Here is a 24,871-nt window from a genome sequence, read left to right on the forward strand (position 1 = left end):
TAAACTGGAATCCTGAAGTTTGGTATTCATTGATTATGGACCACGCAATGCACGACAAATCTCAAATATGAACTTTTCAACTAAGATTACCAGAAACCTATCAAGTCATTTTTCAATCATTTAAGTGCCCTTTAATATAAAGGGCTATGTGGCCTCCAATTTGGAGAAAATAAAGTTATAGAAGATTACCAGTTTGAGATTATAACTCAGTATTCTGAGTACCAAATGTTGCCCAAAAGGCAGACTGCTATTAACATTATATTTATAATGTATCTATGTATACACAGGGCTGGTCTACACTGTGGGGGGGGAATCGATCTAAGATATGCAACTTCAGCTACGTGAATAGCGTAGCTGAAGTCGAAGTATCTTAGATCAATTTACCTCTCGTCCTCACGGCGCGGGATCAACGTCCGCGGCTTCCCCTGTCGACTCCGCTACCGTCATTTGCGCTGGTGGAGTTCCGGAGTCGACGGGAGCACTTTCGGGGATCAATACATCGCGTCTAGCTGAGACGCGATATATCGATCCCCGAGAAATTGATCGCTACCCGCCAATACGGCGGGTAGTCTAGACGTACCCACATACACACACATGATAGGGTCAATGTGTTCACAAAATACATTTGAGAACCTACAGTATACTGGATGAGGTGTTTAGTAAACAAGTTTTATTATTTCAATAATGTATTTAATATACTTCTGTATGGTAAGGTTTTGAATTAGTAAAAAGTTCATGGCATAAAGTAACATTTCAGCTTGAAATAGATAACTGATTAGATGATAATTATGGAGCTAATATTAAATGAAGTTCTGCAGAACTTTCATAAGGAAACACAAAAATAAGTGAAATTCAGAGTTGTACAGATCACTACAAAGCCAAAATTCACGTCAGGTTCATCTAAAGATTGGCTAAAGATAACAAATCAGGGCCTAGTTTTTGATGTACCTGAGCCAACTCATGGCTTAGGGTGTAAACAAGGGTCCACATAGTGGTTTCATATAGATTCATTCCAAAACCATGCCAAACTTGGCAGGTTTCTGCTGTGTTTTGCTTTAAGTTCTTGGAATCATTCATCCCCAGATATCAAAGTGAAACTCAGGGTATGTGAAGCTTCATAAACATCAGGCAAAAATATGTTCCCACCAGTCCCTACAAATGCAAGCCTCAGAGATTGGTACAGCTCTGGTTGTGAAGCAGATTTATAAGCCTGGATGGGAAAAAAAGTCTATGGTTCACTAAGGGTTCACAAAGGTTTTTTGAACAGTTAACATTGTATTCATTCAAAAATATTTAGTCAATTTAGATAAGCTAACAGCGGAATATTCAAAATAAAATGGGGAAAATGTATTCAAAAATAAAATGAATCACTGTTAAAGAAAAGTTTCACCCACATAAAGTTAAGAAACCACAGTTGACACCCTGAAGGAAGGACTGGTTGCCTAATTGTCAAAGGTGATGTTACAGGTGCTCAGCACTTCTAGGGGTGGGAGGTGGGGGGTACGAGGGGGAAAATCAGACCAGGGATTTATTATAAAAGAGAGAGCACAATATGCTGGTATGTTTCTAGGTGGTTTAAAAACAATTATCACAGCACAAAAGTCTGCTAAAGGATCAGTTCCTGCAGATCTTACCAACAAACAAGACTCTAGTTGATTCACTGGGAGTTATGCACATGTAAACTCTTCAGACTGGGTCAAAAATGACAATTCTTTGAGCCTGCTTAATTATTACAATGAAGCCTCAACAAATTTGGGACTGACTCAAGGTAGGGTGAGGCTAGATAGGTTAGACAATGGCAAGGTAGGTCTCTTACATAAGTCAACATTAACAGAATGAAGCTGAACCAGGGAATATAGAATTTAGAATGTAACAGATACTTACCTACAGCTAAATTGAATGGCTGAAACAACAGAACCTAAGATCACAAATCATTATTTTCAGTGTAAGCAATTTAAAAAAAACAAACATCTAAGAACTATACATAACTGAAAATCAGTTCCTCTTTCACTTTCCTGACATGTCCTGAGTTCAGTGGTTCTTGGCTTTCCCCTGCAACTACTCTTGATACAGTATTATGAATATTTCTAGGACTGTGGTAAATGTAGCTCCCTGACTTGGATGGTGAGGTCTATCAGGTATTGCAGGGAAAACCCCCAGAACCCTGAAGTTAAGTTCTAGGAAGTGAACACGATATATCTTTTTAAATTCATCTTTAATGTAGGAAAGACAAACCACGTTGTGGCTTTTGGTGACAGTACATTTTCAAGATTGGCCATGAGTGTTTGGGCAGAGAAAAATTGGTGCCTCTATCTGACAAATTGTTTTTCAGTGATGCTAACTTTTAACAGCTACCACTGAGTTCAGCTGGGGTACCCGTGTTACAATTTTGAAAGTTCTGGCTGATGTTTCTAGAATGCAACACCTCCAAGAAACACTATCCTATGGCAAATTATATCTTGCCTTATTGATGCCTTCCCCCTGTTAATTTATGATCTAAAAATTGTTTGCTAGTGTACAGTAATTTTACAGGAAGGTTGAAATGAGGGTGGAGGGTAGTGGTATTCTTCCAAACTCTGCCCCTCGAAATAAGCTCCACCCATGAGAGTCATCAAAATGAGACTCTTCTCTTAATAGGTTGTGCAGATTTTCTAAGTATGATTGTATATGTTTGCTTCTCCCTTACTGGGTTTTGAATATACCTGTAGGCTCTGATAGAATTCTTGACCTTGGCTGCTTCTTGGACTCCTTGGAAAAAAAAAAAGAGTGCTGGTACTCTCCAAAATGACAGCAAAATGAGACTTCATTCATAATATGTTGCGTCTTGCACAGAATGAAATGGTTAACAATGTTGACATTTAAATCACCAGCATCACTGAGTATCTGATTTAATACTTGGCAGATGAATGGAGCAATTTACACATCTTAGACCTACTGTTCCAGGCTCTCAGCAGACTCACATAAACCTCTCTGCATTCGTTACACACTTATGACATTTTTGAGGTTTTCTTTGTAACCATGAGAGAGAGAGAGAGAGAGAATCTCACACACACACATGCTGAGATTTTGGAGTACGAGTTAGGAACTGGGGAGATGCTGGTATGTCATACTGCCAGGTACTGATCCAGTCATAAAAATGTCTAACTTTTAAAATTGCCATTTCACCTACACCAGACCTCTCCTGCTGATTAGAAACATAGGGATTACTAAAATGGACCATTCATATGGTCTATCTAATACACTATCCTGTCTCCAACAGCAACAGTGGCAAACAAGAGGCTCTAATTTAAGTAGCAAGAAGCCCCAGAGTAGGCAGGTGTGGGATCATCTGCCGCACAGAAAATTATATTCCTAACAACCAGTAGATAAATACTTGGTTAGTCCATGAATCATGAGGTTTCAAATCCATTCTATTTTATAAGTATTTACTAAACATTCTGGATATTCTTGTTATTCATATAAAAAAGTACACTCCCCCTTTGAATCATACTAAGCTGTTGCCCTCCGCAAGATCCTGTGGTAATGAGTTCCACAGTCCAATTATGTGTTACGTGAAAGAGTATTTCCTTTTATTAGTTTTGAATTTGCTGCCTTTCAATGTTACTGAATGTCCCCTTGTTCTTCTATTACAAACAAGAGTAAGGAATTTACTCTTTAACTCCTATTGTGCTAAAGTAAATGTGCACATCTTTTCCCATGTGTATTGTGATGCTAATAAATGTATCCACTTTGAATGTATTAAAATTAAACCTACCACTGTCCTGGCTTTGGTTCTCAGGCAAGTACAGTCCCTCTGCCCTGACTGCTCAGGGTTTGTGTGAATTCTGACAGCACACACTGTTCCTCCCCTCACACAGAGCCACAGTCAGAGAAGAATTTACATACACAGATCTCTTCCTACTCGCACACTGAAATGCCATCATGGAACTATTTCTCTACTCCAATCACTGCAGAGCCTCTCTGTGGGACTGGCATCTACACTGACAAAGAGGTGAAGAGGGCTAGCTGGGGGCAGGACCAAGAACACACATCATCCCCTTTCCAGGCCCATGAACATTCTCCTGAGAAGACAAAGTCCCAGACTCTCTGGGGGTCCCAGTGGCTGCCCTGGCCAAAGAGAATCTCAGCCAGTGGGTCCAGATCTGATGTGGAGGCACAAGACCACTGAAGGCATGCCTACAGGAAATTCAGGATGTGTGACAGCAGTTTGTGTAGACATAGCCAAGATGACTTTGATCTAAGATAGAGCTATGGGCTAGCCCTGCCCACCTGAGACCCTGGGTACGTACGAGTGGCCACTGCCCATGCTGCCACAGCTTCACTGCTATAGTTACACGAGGGGGAAATTCCCCTCCTCCATGTTATCTTGTTGAGGCAACAGGACACCAGGATACAATGCTTTCCATGTTCTTTTCCTATGGAAAGCCTGAGAAGATAATCTAGAAAAAAATGTTACAAGCTTGCAAAAAATAGGCAGGACAAAATACAGTGTGATATGTACTTGCACACCATAACCACAGCCAAGCTTGCCACCTTGACATTAATGGTGATGAAATTTATCTGTGTTGTTGCACTCATCTTCCTATCCTATTCAGAAAACAAAACAAAAAAAAACCCCAACAAACCTTGGGCCAAATTCTGCCTACCTTATTAAAATGATTAGTACTATAGTGAGTACAGGCAAATGAGATTTGACACCTTGAATTAACTTTTTAAATTGTTTTTTTTCCATGTTAAAATGTATCAATGTTTTTAAACATACCAAAAATTAATAAAAATGGCACAACATATTTTATGGTTATAGCTGTTTGTCCTGTGGTGTATGTTAAAATGCTAGTATAGTCTGGAACTCTACTCAACCAATCAGATTGTAGGCTTTTTATTTTCCATTTTATATACACAATCATAAATGAATAGCAATGAATGCCACATTATTAATGACTCAGAAGGCTCAGCATGTACAACCATATTTTCCAATCACACACTGGCAGCTTTTTCACACCATAAGTTTACTTCAAGGCATATTATATTGCTTTCCTTTATTTTACTAAAATCCAACAGCTGCAACCTTAAGAGTTCCTTAAGACACTGCATTAACAAATTTGCAGGCTACATAACCAGGACTGCATGTTAAATGGTCTAGTAGCTAGGTGCCCCTCGAACAATTTTCATGGCGCGAACAAGGGAATTCCGTTAAGAATCTATGTTATTGAAACACAGGAAAACTGTCTCCCTTCTTTGCCATCCTAACTACTAAGCTGAAAGTCTGTCCCATCTTCTTTCTAAAATACATTCTGCTGCAAATATTTAGCATAGTGAATTACAAGGACAGGTTTTGTTATTGTTAAATGAAGTCACAAGTGCAACTCTCTATTAACTACAATGAAAATTTACCTTTCCAGCTGTGGAACAGGAAGGTAAGAAATATTAAAACTGACAATCACCACAGATTTACAACGCAAACAAAAACAAATACTAATTTCATGGTTTTACCAGGTTATTAAAGACAGATTTATAAAAACAAATATCAGTAAACCCAACACAAATCAGCAACAAGTTTTTCCTAAAGACACAAGTGAACAGAATTAAACACATATTTCACTCAATGGGGCTTTCCCTCCTCCTCCAACCCCTGCCAAAAGAGGAATCACACAAAAAACGACAGTCAGTACCCTAAAATAAAAATTGCAAAGTATTACAAAGGTAATAAGGCAAACAAGCGAACTGACACCACTACAAAGAATTATATATTATATTTGTTCTCTCTTTTTTTATCCAGAAGGAAAATTCATTATTTTAAACTAAAAGTATGAATTGTAAATATGAAATGTGGTAGAAACGCACCATTTTATTAAATTAAAAAACAGACTTTATTCTATATGTATCTTGTTCCACTTTACAAATATGAAATAGATGTATTTCAACTAACTTCAGTAATCCCCTAATTGTGTTAAAACTCTGCCCCTCATAGTATTGCTAAAACTTTTGCTGAAAATAGTGTATTACACATTTACAATGTATGATTTTCAAGCACTAAAAGTTTAGCTATTTCTAAACCCAATTTCTACAGACATGTCAAACTGCTCATCCTGACAGAAGATTTTGGATACAATTCTTACTACACAGACACCATTTTATATCAGAGCTATTCCACTGAATTCAACAGAATATGTCTGTAACTTCACGTTTAGTTTGAAGAATAAAAAAGACAAAACTGTTTGAGTTAGTGTATCTAATATATTACTAAACAAACAATATTTTCATGTTTGAATATATTTTAAAGTCACCATTCAGGTAAACAAGAATAATTTCAGCCAAACACAATATTTTTGAAAATTGATAAGCACTTGAAGACAGAAACTCAAATAAAAATGACTCTTCCTCCACAATAAAAAATGTTTATTATAGAGAAACTGTGGTAATGGCCTCTGATCCTTGTATACCCACAACACTCACAACAGTCTTAAAAAAAATCTAACATTTAGCTCTGTTTCATTTACAGACAGACTTCTAGCAAAAACTTATTGAGAACTAGTCTTTACTTTGTTGTTTCTTCTTTTAATCTGCCTTTTAGCTTTTGTCCTTAAATTTTACTATGAGCCATCACAGAATAGGTTGTAATCTCAGGTGATTAATTGCACAGCATTTTACAAGCTGTAAAACAGAGTAAGATCCCCACATACAAATTGTACCATTGCATAGGCATTCTTAACAGATTTTCTAAGCTTCCAGATTGGTTTGACAGACTGCAAGTATTTATATACATTTCAAAGGTTTACTTATTTTTTGATGTAAAAAAGCTAAAATCTATATTGATTGTAACATGCAACTCTACATGAAAAATCTCAATGACTGTGGAGCAGAATACCAATATTTATTACCACACTTGTGTTCATTATGGTTCTCTCTGACAGGGGTCCATTAAAATCAATTTTTATGTTTCTTATGTATTTTTTTCATCTAATGCTCTTGCCATTGTGTTTATTAGCCAGTTAAGAGAAACACTGGGCACTGTTGTTTTGTTTTTATTTTGTTCTGTCAAAAATAATGAGACCAGAGACTTTAACAACTATTCACTATCAATGAGTGGAAGAGATTAAATGTTACATTTCAGCAAAAGCATCTAAGGACAGCTTTAAAATTTTTAGAACTTTACCGTTAGGAAAATATATCCCTCCTCCTTCCTTGCCTCCCCACTTTTTTTTAAAATTTATTTAAAGTAAGAGGTTCTTCAGAGGAAGTAACCATAAGAAAGAAATTTTGCTTGCCATTTCTCACCCACCAGAGCCAGTAGTATGTGAGCTAAACACTCTGTTCAAAAATAAATGTATATAGTTCTTTCAATATCAAAATCTCAAAGTGCTTTGTAAAAGTGGTAATTACTAAAGACTCAAAACACTTATGAGATAGGGAAGCTTTCTTAATCCTTATTTTATATGTGAGAAATCTAAACCAGAGAGATGAAGTGATTTGTCCAACATCACAAAGGAAATCAGAGAGCTGGGAAGAGAACCCAGATATTCTGACTCCCAGCCCTGTTTTTTTCAGCCACAAGATCATTCTTCCCCAACTAGTAGGACAATGTGCTGACTAAACAAAGGGAAATACATTTAAATTATAACAGAGGAGGACTCGACCAACTCCTCACAGGAGAAGTTAGTCACCATATAAAGTGGAAACATTTAAAAAAAAAACACACATACACTGTACAACATGTTGGGTTCATAGTCTTGATGCCTTATTCTGAAGTTACAACTTATAGCCTAGTTCATGGTCTACAGTCTGTTTTGCCTTCCACATAAATTCAATATTAAAAAGGTGCACAAGAAAACTGGAATGCTTAGAATGCCAGGCCAGAGAAGATGTTATTTTTGCCAAGCGTGAACTGACATTGATAAACATGTTGGGGGGGGGCGGGGGGTTTGTCTGAATTAGAGACAAATAAAAATGTATTCTGGTTTTCAATTTCAAACTAGTATATGTATTGTGCATACACATGATTACAGGAATAATATTACAAAAATATAAAAATGTATAAGCATAATAAAAATAGCAAATCACAAAAATAGGGGGCATACACAAATCAAAGGAGCATTTCAAAACTGAAAGAAATACAGAGAAAAATAAAACGAAGTTAGGAAGAGAAAAAAGTGAACCAAACCCAGTCACTTCAGGAAAACAGACACCACACACATGTGGGTGAAAGTAAAGGCTGCAACTTTATTAACTGACTGAACTACTCAGCAATAATGATCCCACCCTGCAAGACACAGGGTACTGACATACCTTCTCTAGTCCCATGTTGGATTTATCCAAGAAGTGACTCCAATAGCCAAAGGAAACCCGCTCCGGATCCCAATCAAAGTTATTACAAACACGTAAAACAAGTCAAGCACTCAAAAGTCATAATATACCAGAATTAAAACTGTCTGTTCAAATCTAATTCTTTGTGCATATGCATTATGATACAATCCTTTGTTATATGACCACATACTATTTTCCCCCCACATGGATGGTCAACAAAGTTTGAACCGAGGACTTGAAATCGCATACTAATTCTACCATTTGAACTAAAACAGTAACTGGCAGTTGTAGTAGGCTGTTATCTTTTATATGTACCAGCTCCTTGAAGGGGACCCAACATGCACTTTGCCATTGGGTTACACACCTACTTGTGAGTCAGCAATAAAATGTTGGGTATCAGGATTCCTGAGCCCTATTCCTAGCTTTGAGATAGTAGCATGGTCCAAGATGGGACAGTGGTCTAATCTGTGACTATAGCAGCAGCATAGCCAAGCACATTTTGCACATTTGTTTTGTGAGGCAGCACTACTAAGGGGATAAGACTTAGGCACGTCATATTAGAGACCTGGTTTTATTCTCAGATAAGGGTATACTACCTCATTCAGTAATAAGAACTCTGGACTGCAGAAATACTAACAGCAGTCTATAGAAGAGGTGAGCCTAGACATCATCACCTTCTAGATACAGGCCCTCTCTGTGAAGAGGCCCCTCTCTGTGTCTCTCTCCAACTTTATGTTTTACTTCTACAAAACAAGTAGGGATGCCAATTTTGGTTGGATATATTCCTGGAGTTTTCTTCATATGACATAATCTTTAATTAAAGATTAATCTTTAATTCCTGGAGATTCCAGACCAGCCCTGGATGGTTGGCAACCCTAGAAACAAGCCTAGATACAATTTTCAAGTTTCACTGTTTCTCCAAAGATAGTAATAAAGGCTGAGTAGAAACTGCCCACATAATTTAAACAAGTGGTCAAAATTTTAGAATTTGCTTGAAATAGCATTAAAGGTAGAACAGACATTCAGAGATAAACATAGAGGGGTAGTAAATCAATTTCTTGGCGCTGCCATTCCTTTGGGATAACTCAATGTTAATTTTGATTTTAAAATAGAAATTATTGTATTTCCAAATATACAGCTAATATAAATAATTAAGCATAGTTACTTTTTTACCAGTGGTTTGAATCTGAGAATTCTGCATTCAGCACCATGTACTTATGCACAAAATCAACAGGACACAAAAGTACCTGTTTTGTAACAGAGCATTTTCCTTAAATTGTATTTCATGTACACCTGTTCCACATCCAGATATTTCAATTCTTCCCACAGGGCTGTTCAGCATTACATGCATCTTCTTACATTGAGTTTTTCCATCTTTTAAAGCAACCTGTTCACAAGAGAATAATAAAATTGTAAAATGTGTGTATATTTTCCCCAAGGAGCCTGCATCTCAACAATCTGTAACTTTAAGCATATTTTGTGCAGTTTTGCAAAAATAATTTCTTTGAGGGCTTAAACAGAGAAAAATCCTAGTAAGCAAAAACAAGAATACACACTACTTAAATGTACCCAAATTATATACTGTATTTTTGTCACTCATCCTACACCTCAGTAGTGGTAATTCAGTCTGTTATGAGAAGTCAACATTAAATAGCATCTACATTAAAATAATAAAAAATGTTAAATAATTCAGCACTGATCTCTTAAAGAAAATCACATAGACTAGCAGTTTTATGGTTGATTTGTTAGTGAACACCTAAAGAAAAAGTTTTTTTACATTGATTTCAAAGAGATTATTATGACAATAAAGCATATTCACTGGTTTACAGTAGCAATATTATGTGAATAATAACTGCAGAAGCACATATGGAATGGCTGTGTTGGAAAAATCAATCACTGCTTAGTAAAGGACACACATTTTTCATTCCTATCATTAACAGTCAACTTTTTATGGCTACCAATAGAGTGTACTTCCAAATATGTGCCAAACATTTTTCAGTTTTCTTCAGGACCAACAATAACATTATACATTTCTTCTAAGCCATATTCATCTTTGTTGGGTTACAAAAATATTTTTAATCAATAGGTATTTAGAGTGTACTATTTACATTTTAGTGTAACTAAATTAGATACAAGTACTATAGTGTTGCATATTATTATTAATTATTCTGCCACGTGGTAGCACCTAAGAGCCCACTGTACATACATAGAACAAAAAGATGATCTCTGCCCCAAACAGCTTACAACCTAAGTGTAGCAAGAATAAGATAAGAATAAGACTGACAACAAAAAACAGGTAGATACAAGAGACAGGAGAAACATGAGGAAATAACAAGACAAAACTGGTCAGAGTGATAAGCACTGGGCTTTATTGTGCCTTTCTTCAAAGCACTTAAACCAGCAATGAGAGGAAATTGCAAGATTCATGATGATGTAGATACCTGAAAAAAAGTGATCCCAAGAAGGACTAAAGTAATAGTGGTTACTGCAATTTATTCACAAGCATAAACATACATATGAATATGCTTATATAAACACAGATACATAGACACAACCACACACACACACAAAGGTATGGATACATATAAGTTCCATTCATACTTCATTAGTTAGCTCCCCAAAAATCAAAAGGCTGCCTTAAAAATTCTGATTAAAATACCATGAGGTTCTTTTTATTTGACTTGTGGCCTTTGAACATCTGATGTTCACATGTCCAAGCTTTGCTGTGTAACTATGAGAGCTATAACTCCCTTTTATTTTTTAAAGAAAGCTGAGAGTCTCATGTAATCACAGAACTCATATAGTGGTTTTTTTAAAGCCCCAACTCTTTATCACTAGATTTGGCAACACTGAAACCTGGGCCTGTCATATTTTCCCCCAACACTGGGAGTATAATGGAATGAAGCTCTGCTCTGCTTTACCTACACTCCAAGGGCACAGGATCCAGTAAGGACCTTTAAGTCAGTGATGGAAGTTAGAGATGCCTTTCATCATCCCTAAGTCATGCCAGGACTGGCATCAAGAATTAGGGAGCCAGAAGTAGACCCCTGCCACTTTCCCCTCTCATATGTGCCAAGCAGAATCATGATGCAGAGAAAATCTGCCCCACAATATTCAGTTTCAGGCACCTTAGTACCAAGAAATGTTGAAAATCTGAAAAAACGGTTACCTACCTTTCATAGCTGTTGTTCTTTGAGATGTGTTGCTCATATCCTTTCCATTCTAGGTGTTCATGCGCCCATGTGCACAGTTGTCAGAGACTTTTGCCTTAGCGGTATCTGTAGGGTTGGCTGTGGCGCCCCCTTGAGTGCCATGCTCATGCATCAGTATATTAGGCGCCGCCAACCCTACACCCTCTCAGTTCCTTCTTGCCGGCAGGGGCGGCTCCAGACCCCAGCATGCCAAGCGGGAGGTCCACTGGAGCCGCGGGACCGGCGACGGGCAGAGCACCTCCCACGGCATGCCACAACCAGGAACTCAACCTTCCAGGACAGGAGAAGGAGAGAACAGGAAGCCAAAGGCTCGAAAGGAGGACCTGGGAGCTGCGGCAGCACCAGGTTCAAGTCCCATTGAGGAATGAGTTCCTTGATGTGCGGGTAGAGGCTCTCAAGGCCCTTGAGGAATCTGGGCATCGTGCCCTGGGTGAAAACCGGCCTGCCCTCGAACGGTGGATGGAAGGCCAAGATGGCCGCCAAGTGGACCTTGATCAATGAAAGGGACAAGCCCTGGAGCTTGAGACGCAGAAGGTAGTCTAAAATCAGCTACAACAAGGCTCTCTTGGGCCAGATGCCTTTATCCAAGATCCAACAGGTGAACCACTTCCACTTGACCAGGCAGGTCACTCCGGTAGAGGGCTTTCTACTTACCAACAGGATCTGTTGGACATCGACCGAGCATTGTTGCTCCTTCTCATTCAATCACGTAGCAGCCAAGCTGTCAGGTGCAGCGACGCCAGGCACAGCACTGCCAGGCTTGGATGCAGAAGACTTTAGGTGGTTTTAGGACAGCAAGTCTGGCCTGAGCAGCAGCTGGAACAGAGTTGCCTCCAAAACTTGCTGTACCAGTGCTGGTGCAACCAAGTCAATGCTATGAGGATCATCTTTGCACTGTGCTGTTTGATCGTCATGAGACCCTGCGAAGCAACAGCACTGGAGGAAAGGTATACACAAGAGCCCCCAACCATGTAGAGTAGAAAAGCATCTGACAGGGATCATGACAGGGATGCCCCTCACTGACCAAAAGATGTGGCATTTCCTGTTCTGCCTAGATGCAAACAGGTCCACCTGGGGAGTTCCCTACTTGCGGAAGATGGAGCTGATCACCTCCAGATGTCACCAGGTGACCCAACAATCTCAGGCATGTGTGGGCAGTGGTTGAGCGGCTGGACTCACATGCACAAGATGAGGTCCACCATGGTTTGGAAACAAGTCTCGAGGAGGAAGGCTCTGGCCTGAGTGGAGCTGAGAACCACTCTGATGAATTCTACACATTGCACTGGGTCAAGGTTGACTTTTGCTCTTTATTATCAGCCCCTGATTGTGACACATGGAACAGACCAGATCAAGATGCCTCTGCACCTGATCATGGCACCGGCCCTTTATCAACCAGTTGCCGAGGTACGGGTAAATTTGGACTCCCCGATATCAGAATGGCTCTGAGGCCCCCTTTTGCCTTTGGAATTAGGAAGTAACGGGAGTAGAACCTTCTTCCTTCCATGTTCCAAGGGACCTCCTCCACTGCCCCCAAGCACAAGCTCCTGAACAAGGAGCTGCACATGAGAAGGGTCCCTGAAGAGGAACGGGGAAGGGGGGTGGGAGGGAGTGTTCGGCAATAAACCATAGGATATAGCCCGAAGAGACTGTATCGAGCACCCAACAACATGGCCGACCGGAAAGGGCAGAGGCAGTTGAGGAAAGAGAGGGATGGATCCAGTAGATTCACTGGGACGTTGTCCTCGGGCGCACCCTCACAACAGCTGCTTTTGACCTCCCTGGTTTCTGGGAGGGTCAAATTATGCAGCCAGTCGGAAAGACAACAGATATTGCTGCTTATGCCCCTTGTCTTTGTCCTTCCTCCTGTAGGAACCCGCTCTGGGAGTTCCCCAGGACCTAGATTGCAGAGGGGGAGCAGGAGAAGGACAGAAAGGCTTCCTGGACCATTGAGGGGTATGAAGGCCCAGGGAACGGAGAGTGGCTTGTAAGTCTTTAAGGTCATGGAGCCTTGATTCTGTCAGCTCGGAGAAGAGCCCCATACCCTCGAAAGGGAGGCCCTGGATCATGGCCTGCATCTCTTGGGACAACCCAGAGGACCGCAGCCAAGAGCTGTGTCTCACAGCAGCCACAGATGTGACAACCCTGGCCACCGAGTTAGTAGTGTCCCAGGCTAGTTGAAGAGGAGCAAACTCCTGGACACGATCCTACAGGAGGGCCTCTTTAAACTTATTCAAGGAGTCCCACAGATTAAAATTATACCTACCAAGTAGGGCCTGGTGATTAGAGAGACGGAATTGAAGACAAGCAGTCAAATAAACTTTTCTGCCAAACAAATCTAGTCATTTGGCATCTTTGTTCTTCGGCGTGCTGCTAACTTGGCCCCGTTTGTCCCTTTCGTTCACTGCGGACACGACCAGTGATGCCACAAGGAGATGCGTATACATATACTCAAATTCCTTTGCAGTGACAGAATATTTATTTTCCACCTTTTTAGAGGTTGGCAGAATAGAGGAGGGGGTTTGCCATAACAACTTGGCAATCTTAAGCACCCCTAGGTGGACAGGCAATGCAACCCGAGCAGGAGTGGTGGCCGAAATCCCATTGAAGAGGTCGTCGGCCTCCTCTGTGATCTCCTCGATTTGCAGGCTTAAGTTCTCAGCCACCCTTTTAAGGAGGGCCTGATGCTCCTTAAAGTTGTCCATGGGACTGCTGGAGTGGGAGAGCCCGGCCACCGCCTCATCCAGGGATAACGAGGAGAACTGTACTGCTTGAGGAAGAGTAGGCTCCCCTCCTTGTCAGGGGAGGGCTCCCTAAGTGTCGAGGTCTGGTGTGCTGCTCCCACATCTGGCTCGGTACCGTGCTCTGACTGCGGCGCCGACGGTGCTGTGGCTGGCTTCTCCGAGGCAGCAAGGGAAGGCTGGGAATACGTATCCAGCATCACCAGCACCCCCCATTGGTTCCAGTACAGCCACTGGGTGGGCCACGGTCGCTGCTGTAATGGCACTGTGGCCAGTGCTGTGTTGGTCTTCCGCATAGGCGGAGAGTTCCCTTTCAGGGCAAAGGGCAAAACTCCTGGTCCAACCTGGACCACTGTCCCTCCAGCGACTCTGGTGGAGGTGTCAAGGCCTGGTTTTGTCTGCTTACTCTGGTGAGCAACTGGCAAGGTGAAGGCAAGTGGTGATGCCTGCTGGAGGAGCGGTACCAGAGTGACAGACCAGTGCCGTGATCCTGAGCGGCTCTTCCAGGATGGTGACCGACGTCTAAGAGACCGCCTGGAGGAGGATGACTAGGGTCTAGGTGACCTGTGGCTGGAAGTTTGCCGGTACTGGCAGTACAGGGAATGGCATCTCAACTTGGGAGTCCCGCAACTAGTAGGCGGGGAGCTCATTGGGGACCTGGGTTTTCCAGCTGGAGAGCTAGGATACAGTGCCGGGGTCCAAGGTCGCAGAGACAGAGATGTGCACCTGCAGTCTGGTGACAAGGGGTGGTCAGCCATTCTGTGAGGCTGCATTCCAACAGGCTTGCCCTTTGGTGCCAGGGCCGTAGCCATGTCAGCCACCTGGTATGGCGCCTGCAGAGCTGGTGGGCTTTGCTCTTTAGCCACCGGTACCGCTTCAGGCATTGACAGCCCTGGGAGAAGCCGGGGATCCTTGCCACTTCCCAGGGTCGGGAGTGGATCCCTGGCCGGGTTGGGGAGTCTGACCTCAGTGGTACCCCCGTGAAGCCTCAGTGGTGCCAGGTATTGCCCGGTGCCAGTGGTGTGCTTCACACTGAAGCCAAAGTACTCAGCGTGGGTTCCACTGCGGAGCGGGGTGTGGGTTCCCCTCTGACACGAGGCAAAGCACAGCCTCCATGAGATGGGCCCTCAAGCGACTACCCTTCTCTTTTTGTGCGCAAGGGTGAAAGTTTCTACAAATATGACACCTGTCCTTTTTACGGGCTTCCCCCAAACATTTCAGGCAGCTGTTGTGGGGTTACTGATTGGCACTGGTCTGCTGCATGATGCACATGACTTGAAACCGGGACAGCAGGGCATGCCCCACTCCCAGATGAAGTCCCAGACGAGATGCTAAGTACTCTAACTTAACACTACAAAGACTAACCAACTACTATTAATTATGTACAGATTTGGTAGAACGAAGGTCTATGAAGAACCACTAACACTCTTGCGTACTGCAAGATGAGGTGATCCAATCAACTGTCATAGGCAGTAAGAAGGAACTGAAAGGGCATAGGGTCGGTGGTGCCTAATATACTGACTCATAAGCGTGGCTCTCAAAGGGGCATCACAGCCAACTCTATGGACACCGCTAAGGCAAAAATCTCTGACAACTGTACATGTGGGCATGCACACACCTAAAATGGAATCGACATGAGCAAGCACTTGAAGAAGACGACACCTTACATAACACTAAAATTGAAAAAACAAGCAAGGAGCAGAAGAAACCGACTTCTGAAGGAAAGATTATGAAAATGGAGGTATCTAGAACAACAACTAAGGAGAAGGAAGAGGACAGAGCTCTCTACAAATAGTTGAAGTACACAGAGATCCATTGTTTATGGCTGTTAAAATCAAACAAGATGACAACAAAGAGGTAAGAAAATTAAAAAATTAGATTAATTGCCAGGAAAAATATCCTAAAAGTCAAGTTTACTAGACCATAGAGTAGTCTTCTGAGGGAAATGGTAAAAGCCCCACTGTTTGAGTATTTAAAATTGGACAATATAAAGCAATTATTTATGATTTTTACAGCACCTAATGCGTGCTAGACAACATCGGAAGGAGTCCTAGCTGACAGCAGGACAATTAGATTTACTAAAAGATGTTTTACATTTCTACTTTCAATTATATCAAAATCTCCTAACATACTCTACTGCAAGTGATTTGTTATTTTTCCTAATCTTGTTAATCCATCAACAAATTTATAAAGACATTCCACACAACAGAGGTGATATTAGATATTCTATTTCTTGGCTAAACCAATAAAAATACAAACACACCCAAAGTCTGCACTATTATTTAATGAAAAAGCAGACCTCGGTATACTTGTATCTGTACTTATATAGCTAGAGAGCAATGACTAATTAAACTGTGTAAAGAAAATAAATCAGAGGAATAAATTCTCTAAATTCTGGCTCCTACTATAGTGGTAAGAGCTCTAGTTTGGAATCAACCTACAGTTCATATAACTGGATTTCATACTGATTACGCAACAGCCAATATTTTGAACACTTAAATGATTAAATAAATGTGTGGCATACCCTTAAGGGCTTTTCTCTTGGCTTCATGCTTTCCGACAATTATGAGGCCAATGCAGTATGTCCAGTGTATGACGGCAACTGTATTCACATACTGATCTCCTGCCTCGCAGAAAGGCTCATCCTGATCAAGCAATACTTTTCTTCAAAATCATATAAGCCTAATCTAGAATGAGTTTACCCTAAGCTAAGGAAATGGTTGATTTTAATTGGGTGCTGAAAAGAAATTGATTTTCATGGCTATTTAGAGATCAATTGAAGAATGAAATAAATTTTGTATCATCCTCCCTTTTAACATGAATAGGTATTTAAATACTTATGTCCTGAATTAACTCCTTAATGGTGGAGGTTGGTATTCCCCTGTGCCAACAGAAAGAGCAGAAATTCTAAGAGTTTGCTTTGCTACAGCATCAGAATATTCTGATTTCCACCTCCATGTGGTTACATTAAGAACTAGACAATTCTTGTTGGACTCTATTTGTTCATTCTCCCCTACCCTTCTTCTAGTACTTTCTTCTCCTGTTGATGACTGAAACCAAAACATTCAAGATCAGTTAGCACATTATTTAGCCTCCTCCTTCTCCATTTCTTGCTCCTAGTTAGATATTTGTGTCTGCCCACTGGTATTTCACACTGCTTCTTCTTATTGGCTTAGAGAGCTAAAAATGTCCCTACCTTGTCCTTTTACTTCATCACTGAGTTTGTAAAGTTGAAAACAGTGTAACAAAGTTTGATTAAAAAATTAAACTACATGTTATGAATCTAAAACAAAGATTTCACTGAATTTTAATAAGTGTCTGACAAGTATTGTCATCTGATAAATTACAAAGTAAATAACTCAAGGTCATGCCGACAGCTTTATCAGAATCATAGCACTAACATCAGAGGATGCTATCATGGTGTTAACCTGTAAATCACCATATGGTTGATAGCATTTCCATTATAAACCCTAATTTCAGGTGCTTAACGCTTAGAAATAAGGTACTTCTGAATGAAAAAAGGCATCCATGTTATCCTAATATCAAATTTGGGCAAAAAACAAACAAAATGAGCTCACTGTTGCTTTAGTTAGAAAAGTGCCAGTCTCATACCAGAAATCATCATTTTTAAAAATTAATTTTGCTCTTGGTGTTCAGAAACAGGATTTGTGATGGATCTTCAGGTGCAGCTGAGCAGTGATATTCCCCATCCTTCTACCTCTGATCCCTGGGACTGCTTGGTCCAGCCAACATACAATTAGAGCAATCCCAAGGCTACTCCAAGTTAAGCAGCCTTGTAAGAGCTCATGAGGGGTGGGGGGAACATTTCATTGGTAGAGGCTGCTGACACAAAGCATTTCCAGACATGTGCTCTCCCACTCCCAAACACTGTCTATACAGTGAGGCAGCTGGTATGGAGCTGGCTGTATCATCTTTATCCTTATCAAGGATTATCTCCGTTCTTCACCTCTGGTCAGGAAATCGCCAAATGAACAGCACAATCCCTTAGGACAGAACAAAAGGAAACACTAGACTTGAGGATCTGGCTCTGTTTAAATAAGCAACAAATGAATTTTGCAAATTTAAACACCATCAATTTGAGCTTGAACAGGGACTGGGAGTGGCTGGCTCGCCACAAAAGCAATTTTCCCTCTCTTGATATTGACACCTCCTCATCAATTATTGGGAGTGAACCACATCCACCCTGACTGAATTGGCCTTCAACACTGGTTCTCCACTTGTAAAGGTAACTCCCTTCTCTTCATGTGCCAATATATATTTATGCCTGTATCTGTAATTTTCATTCCATGCACCTGAAGAAGTGGGTTTTTTTACCCACAAAAACGTACGCCCAAATAAATCTGTTAGTCTTTAAGGCGCCAGCAGACTCCACGTTGTTTTTAACAGGGTTTAGACACTTTTGAAAATTGCACTTCGTACTTTATGAAAATTTTACCCAAAAGACCTGTATTTAGTACATGTATTGACTCCACAAATTAAAATGCAAGTCCTATACTAAAATTTAATCTAATAATTGTTCTGCTTGTTCACATCTGAAAGCAATGGTAATAGTCTGAGTTGTACTTTAAACTACATATTGTCCTCAGTTCACAGCCTGAGTAAGCAGGCTGCATAGCAGCAAGATCTGCAGAGGAAGAAATCCTCTGTCAGGCAAATGACTGCAACGCACCTTTAAGCGGAGGGAATTTGGCTGGCTGGCCAAATGGAGGGAACAGAACTTTATGGCTGGGGAGGGAGGAAAGCAAAACTGCTGCAAAAGAGGATGAGGGCCCAGCGTGGAAGGGCTTAAAAGGGATAGCCTGTGTGGTGAAGCCCCCTTTTACATGGAGCAGGCTGAGGCCCGGAGCTCGCACCAGGAGCCTACCAGAACCAGAGCGCTATTGAACCTTGGGGTATCAGTGTAGCATGGAGAGCAGCTGGTTCTGCTCATGTGGCAGAGCTACGAGACAAGTTCTAATATTAATGCAATTACAGGGGTGGGAAGGCTGGTCACCAAATGGCTCGTTATGGAGAAGAGGGTGCTGCGGTACGTGGTGTTGCTGGCAACTTGTCAACTGGCATCCTCAACAGTCTTGAATTGCCTTCCAGCTGTTATATTCATCAGTAGGATAAATGGTTATCCATATCCATACAGTGGTTTTAACTCAAAGGTTTCTGGCAGGTTGTCGCATTCCAATAGCCTCATGGAGGAGTCATGTTGGCCCATTATAGTTAACATTCTTAGGGATCTAGGCGGTTTGCTCACAGCAGCATTCTTGATAGCAATTTTTGGTCTTTTCTGGATCAGCAAGCTAGATCCTGAGTTTTGTAGGGCCTCTGCGGGAGGGGACTTGGAACTGCATGATGTACACTGGCAGGCACAAGTAAGGATATTAAACTTGCAATGGTCAATGACCGATCAAGAATGCCGGGAAGAATCTGTTATCCTCCAGGAAGGCAGTGAGCTTGCTTCTGCCCCATAGAATTTGGTTCCCATGCATTCAGAATCAAGGCCGTAACAGCAGCAGTATAGCTGGAAATGGTGGCAGGGGAAATTCGGGCAATCAGACATTGGCATTCGGAAGCATACAAAACGTGTGCGCGACCTCAGGTCGTGAGTCAACATAAATATTTGTGATTTCATTCCAGATGTTGGAAGACCAGCCATGGAGACAGTGGTGTGGATTTGTGGGCACAGGATTGTTTTTTTACATGGACAGGCGCACATCCTTGTTGCTTTGATGGCTGGCAACCGGGGTCCAGCGACGGGGCGAGCATGAGTTGGCATGGAAGGAGGCGCATGTTATTGGACCAGCTGATGCCACTGCTGTGAACTGCAGGGGCTTGCAGCAGTCACCAATATAATGGTGGCACACCTTGGAAAACACTATTTGGGAATGTGTAAAGGGGTTGAATTAATGCACAGAGCAAAGAGGGACTTGAGACTGAGCCTTCAATTTTTTCAGGAGAAAATAAAATTGTCTAGTCAGACATGCATTAATGCAGAGTCTGGCAGGGAGCTGTGGGGCACCTCCTGGGTGGACAAGGTGAGGCGGCAGCAAACAGGGAGGTGGCCAGATTCCTTGGGGATGTAAGAGTCTCTGCAATTTTATATCCTAGGGCACCAAAATTATTCAGGGAGGATGGGGTTCCCCTGTAAGGCTTTGGTGCCTATTTGTTTTGACCGATATAAAAAAGGGAAGTGAGAGATGTCTGGGAATCTGACTAGGTTTGGGGGAAAGCAGCCAAACTAATTTCTGGCACCTCCTTACGGCAGATGTCCAGTGCAGGTACTCCATAGGGAAGGTATACTGTGACTTGATAAATGGCTTGGAAAAGGATGTACAAAGGAGGTGTTCATTAAAGGAACAAAATGGGAATGGGGACAGCTATGTTTGATACGGCCAGGAGCCAATTCCACTTTCTTATACCCCATCTTAACCCTCCTATGCAGGAGCGGCGTCAGGGTTTCTGGCACCCTAGGCAGAATTCGGGGGGCGGCATTTTGTGCACTCCCCACGGGGCGTGCGGGAGCTTCTGGTTCCGCTCCCATCGCGCCTCCGAAGAAGGACCCTCCGCCGAAATGCCGCAGGTGACAGCGGCAGTCATTGAGCTGCTCAATTGCCTGCCGTTGTTTTCCGCAGCACGTCAGCAGAAGGTCCTTCTTCGGCGGCGAGACGGGAGCGGAACCAGAAGCTGCCTACAGCCACTAAGCCCTCCCCAGCTCACATCCTGACTGGGAAAGGCTACTGGAAAAACCAACCCTACTCCAAAAGTCCCCTCTACCAGCCATGTGAAAGGCACTATGTGGACGTTTACTCCAAAGCACTAAGGGATTACCAACTCTCTACGCAATCTCTTCAAATCTTGCTACTTCCCAAAAAATGCATCAAGCATTTTTGAATGCTGAAAAGTGCCCAAGAATAAGTTGAGAGCTAGCTACAAATGGAAGGCAAGATGTCAGAAATGTAAAGGGGTCTGTGAGAAGAGTCCCTACCTAAAAATTGAAACCTTTTTGAATATATTAACAGGTACACCTGCATTAGTCCATAGCAGACTCTGGCTACCAGGACTAGATTTTCATTTAATGGGTTTTTCATTGTTGTAGGTCTGTTTTAAGTTGTAACCATTTAAAAACATAGTAATACATTTTAACAGTGTTATTTTAAGATACAATAAATGGCTGGATTTCTTATTTGTCAATTACACAGGGTAAAAATGAGAGGTGAATCTACTTATACATGGTCTGTATTTTGCCCAAATTATTCCAAACATCAGGAATCTGCTTCAGAGGTCCATCTTAGTACAAATTATATGAAAAAGATGAATGAGTTGTAAGCCTTTATCTGAATCAAAATAATGTTTATCTACTTAGCCACAAATGAAAATTCCAGATGGCAAACTAGAGAAAGAAAAGAGCTATGTCTTTTTCTTTTGTGGAGACAATGAGAGAGGGGAAAGAAGGAGTATGGGGGCGGGGGGAGAGAGAGATGGGAGTTGCATGATGTAAGATTACAAAATGACATTAGCTACTACCAGTACGAACAGAATATGTGAAAAATATTGCATGTTTTGGTCATTTTCGGCTTGTTTGGCACCTTGTTTTTATGACATTCCTTCAATGACACTTATTATCTACCATGCAGGTACCACACACTTGACTTATTTCTAAACACTGTCAACAGTATACTACCCACAACATAAAACAGGCTAATTTTTCAACTACCAGCTAGACATACAGTACCGCAGAGTGACAGTTTGTCACAAAGCAGTAAGGATGGTGGCAGTATAGTGTTAAGCACAAAATGTCAATTTTTAATCAGTTATGTCTTGGCAAGCATCAGCTTAAAATCTGTCATGCTAACATAGAAACTCACTCTCTGCAGTCCACTAAAGTTAGGTTAATTCAGCTATCATTTAGTAAATTTGCAACTTGCTGGAATGGGCCACAGAACTGCTCAAATTCCATTACACAAAAGTCAGTTTCATGAGCGGTATTCTTCCAATTAAATTTAAGTCACATTTTAGCTGTCTCTAATTAAGTGGAAGGACAGAGAATGCCATAATGTGAGCACTTAAAGAAAAAACATACTTTCCATATTACCTATTGCTGCAATTCAGTCGGCACTCATAAGCATGACTGAGCTGGTTAAGTATCACAAAGTCTAACTGCTACAGCAAGCTGTACACTAAAGCAGTACTATGCGCTATTACACTAAATGATTAAATATGTAGCACTCCTCTCTCTAAGTCAATACAGAACCAGTGCCCAAGTGTAGCATTAGAGGAAACTGTTGCTGAAGGTGCAGTTCTTTACATGGAAAAGGGAAGCCAGGACCACATGGTTTTAGAGATTTTATTAGCAATTCACTTTCTGTCATTACCTTCTGTCTACTTAAAATTCCTCCTGCAGTTTCAGTGGGATATGCTCCCTGTCCAGTCCTAAAATACGGTCTATTGTCATGTGCTGGTAAATGAACAGATTCCTGGATATAGTTTGCCAAGTTTAAGTGCTTTAGGATTGTTTTGAAAAGATATGAGAAGTTAAATAGTCCTAATTGTTGTTATATGTGAGTGGCATTCTACACAGAGATGCTTAATACATATTTTGTTACAGAGGACAAAAACAAAAATGAAGCAAAAATAGCTTCCTTCTAATTTGATTAGTCAGTCTTCCTTCCGGCCTCATCTCCAAATAGAACCCTACTATATCATGCTGTATAACCCATCAGGAAGCATAAAAACAAGCAAACTGTCAGTCATCAGACTACACAATCTAGAAATACACAGGTGACACAGCAGAGAACAGAACTGTTAGAAACATTAGCTAGACTTCACTAGCTGTTGAATCTTAACTGCTGAGTAAAGGTGCTTAACTCCCAAGTTAGGCACTTACCTGAACTTTGTGTCTTTGAAAATCTCCTCCTAAAAGATTAATGAAAGACTCTGTAGAAATGGAAAGGAGGCCAAAATATTAAAAAATAATTCAAGTAACAAAAATACATCTGGATTTTCCTGCAAGAATCCAAATGCTTTATTACAACATTATAATTAGTTGTGGTGAAAGAGCCAATTTGTATTACACCAGATTGCATTGATAGATGCTATTTATTGAGAGCAAGGGCCATGTTTGCTGGTGAATTCTAAATAAGCATTCATTTGCAGAGGTTGAGTTTTTCGTATTCAGTTTACCTAACTGTAAATTTTCATGAAGGTAAAACCTGTTTTGAGATAAAACATCTTCTGAGTAACAAAAATGACCCCCGGAGAAGAAAAGCAAACGATTAATCTAATCTGGAATCTGAGGACTGAATCAGGAGCTGACCTGGAACATTAGAGGATTTATGCTGTGGATGTTAGACTTCTGTTTTTTTAATTTATTTGCTTTACTATGAACTTGTTTTCTTTCAAACTTAAAGAGATCTCTGATAATCTGTGAACCGCACTCTGTTTAACAGTTGTGCTCCAGGTTGTTTCTCCTTTTATTTAGTTTGATTGTAATCCAAGTAGCAGTTTTATAAATCACTGAATATTTGCTGATATTACTAGGAAGTTTTGCTGTTCATTTGACTTTTTTTTCTTAGGTCATCTTTTCCTACAAATAGAGAATAGGCTTGAAATTATTCATGTGAGGAGTTTCTCAAAACAAAATGATTATTCTTTGTGAAAAAGGAATATTGGGGTATAAAAAGTGTATGATTCTTCATTTCTATTTGGTGGAGTAGCAATATTCAGGTGCATATTACGTAAAACAACTTAATATTTATTTGTATACTATGAAATTAAAGTATTTTCTATTATTGGATACAGGACATTATTTTTATAGGGAAAAACATATTTGCCATCAAAAGCTTTTCCCCATTTGTATACAGGGCAAAGTATAGTTTGCAACAGGAACTGATTAACCCAAGCCTTTACTAGTTTTTATGTAAATCTGTGAAGTCTTCATAACAGCTTCTCAGACACTTAACTGAGAACACATTAGAGTGTTTGTTCAGATTCAGTGAAATTTCAGTACTCTCTTTCAGTCTTTCAGGTAGACTCATGTAATTAGAACAGCTTCTCCCTATATTCGCTCCTCTCGCTATTCAGTGAATCTGAACAATGACCACCAGACCAACATACATTCAAACTTTGGGAGAAGTTAGGCTCCAGAAAAAAAAAAGTGACTTGAAATGTGTATCTATACAGTACCAGACTGATACCATGTGAATCTCTCCCTTTTTCTTTTTCCCCACTCCACCACCTGCTCCACACTGGCTGGGCACCAAAAGATGGGGCACTGAGAACAGATGAGCAACCAGAAGGAGTCACTGCAGGAGAAGCCTTGCTTAATTCCTGCTTTTCTGATGGACACATAAGAAAAACTTACACTGGAGCTGAAATAAACAACAGGAGATCTCACAGAAAATACCATGCATCTTATTTTGAAATCTGTAAATAAAAAAGGACAGACACAAAACAGTTTCAGGTACCACTTTCCAGGCCTCACAGTGAAGTCATGTGCTCAAGTTTGAGAAAGCCTGCTCTACAGCACTCCGCTGGAACACACTTACTACAACACCACCACCACTATAAATTATAAAACAGCTAAACAGGATTTAGAGCTGTATCTGC

The 24,871-nt window shown here is 40.9% G+C and overlaps 1 protein-coding gene across 2 annotated transcripts in view; it reads right to left on the bottom strand.

Moving 5' to 3' along the window:
- MGMT (O-6-methylguanine-DNA methyltransferase) overlaps nt 1-24,871 on the bottom strand; it is a 319,861-nt gene that overhangs the window by 236,745 nt on the left and 58,245 nt on the right. For both annotated transcript variants that reach the window (XM_045024081.1, XM_045024080.1), the window contains one exon: nt 9,552-9,691. In XM_045024081.1, the coding sequence (XP_044880016.1) occupies nt 9,552-9,691 (140 nt within the window). The remainder of the gene's footprint in view (nt 1-9,551; nt 9,692-24,871) is intronic.

The sequence above is a fragment of the Mauremys mutica genome, chromosome 7, assembly GCF_020497125.1.
Source record: "Mauremys mutica isolate MM-2020 ecotype Southern chromosome 7, ASM2049712v1, whole genome shotgun sequence".
NCBI lineage: Eukaryota > Metazoa > Chordata > Testudines > Geoemydidae > Mauremys > Mauremys mutica.